The sequence below is a fragment of the Limulus polyphemus genome, unplaced genomic scaffold (genome assembly GCF_000517525.1).
Source record: "Limulus polyphemus unplaced genomic scaffold, Limulus_polyphemus-2.1.2 Scaffold122394, whole genome shotgun sequence".
In the NCBI taxonomy this organism is placed as follows: domain Eukaryota; kingdom Metazoa; phylum Arthropoda; class Merostomata; order Xiphosura; family Limulidae; genus Limulus; species Limulus polyphemus.
The window spans coordinates 1-628 of NW_013787990.1; the positions used below are offsets into that span (position 1 = coordinate 1).

Below are 628 nucleotides of genomic sequence, written 5' to 3' on the forward strand. Positions count from 1 at the left end.
CATCTATTTCTGTGGATATCAACAGTCTGTCTTGCATACAACTAATGAAACTTTCTCTTCTCAAATTGACAACATTTATGGAAAAACATTCACCATCTAGCAAAACTGGTTGGAGTTGGAGGGTTCCCAACTTTATTCGACGAATACGGAGTCCGGATTACAAGGACAAAGCTGTATTCGGAGTGCCTCTCTTACTTAACCTACAACGAACTGGACAGGCTCTTCCAACCTGTATTCAGGCCTCTTTTTCTTATTTACGGAAAACGTCTTTAGACTCAGTGGGAATCTTTCGTAAGTCAGGAGTTCGATCCCGCATCCAGAAACTCCGAAACTTAAACGAGTCCAATCCATATAATAACACCTACGAAGACCAACAAGCCTACGATGTTGCTGATATGCTAAAACAGTATTTTCGTGACCTACCTGAGGCACTGCTCACTAATAAATGGTCGGAAACATTTATCAGTATTTTTCTTTATATTCCTCATATGGACAGACTTGATGCTCTTCATGCAGCGATAATGCTGATGCCTGATGAAAATCGAGAAGTCCTTCAAAGTCTAATCGCTTTCTTGCAAGAAGTCTGTAAAAATGCAGATGAAAATCAGATGACGGCTACCAACTTGGC

The 628-nt window shown here is 40.6% G+C and overlaps 1 protein-coding gene across 1 annotated transcript; it reads left to right on the plus strand.

Annotated features, from left to right (window-relative positions):
* Positions 1 to 44: 44 nt before the first annotated feature.
* On the plus strand, positions 45 to 623 carry LOC106477950 (rho GTPase-activating protein 7-like; the record flags this gene model as incomplete). Its single annotated transcript, XM_013938456.1, has 1 exon — positions 45 to 623. A coding segment is annotated over exon 1 (579 nt), but the record flags the coding sequence as incomplete, so codon positions are not given.
* Between the last annotated feature and the right edge of the window lie 5 nt (positions 624 to 628).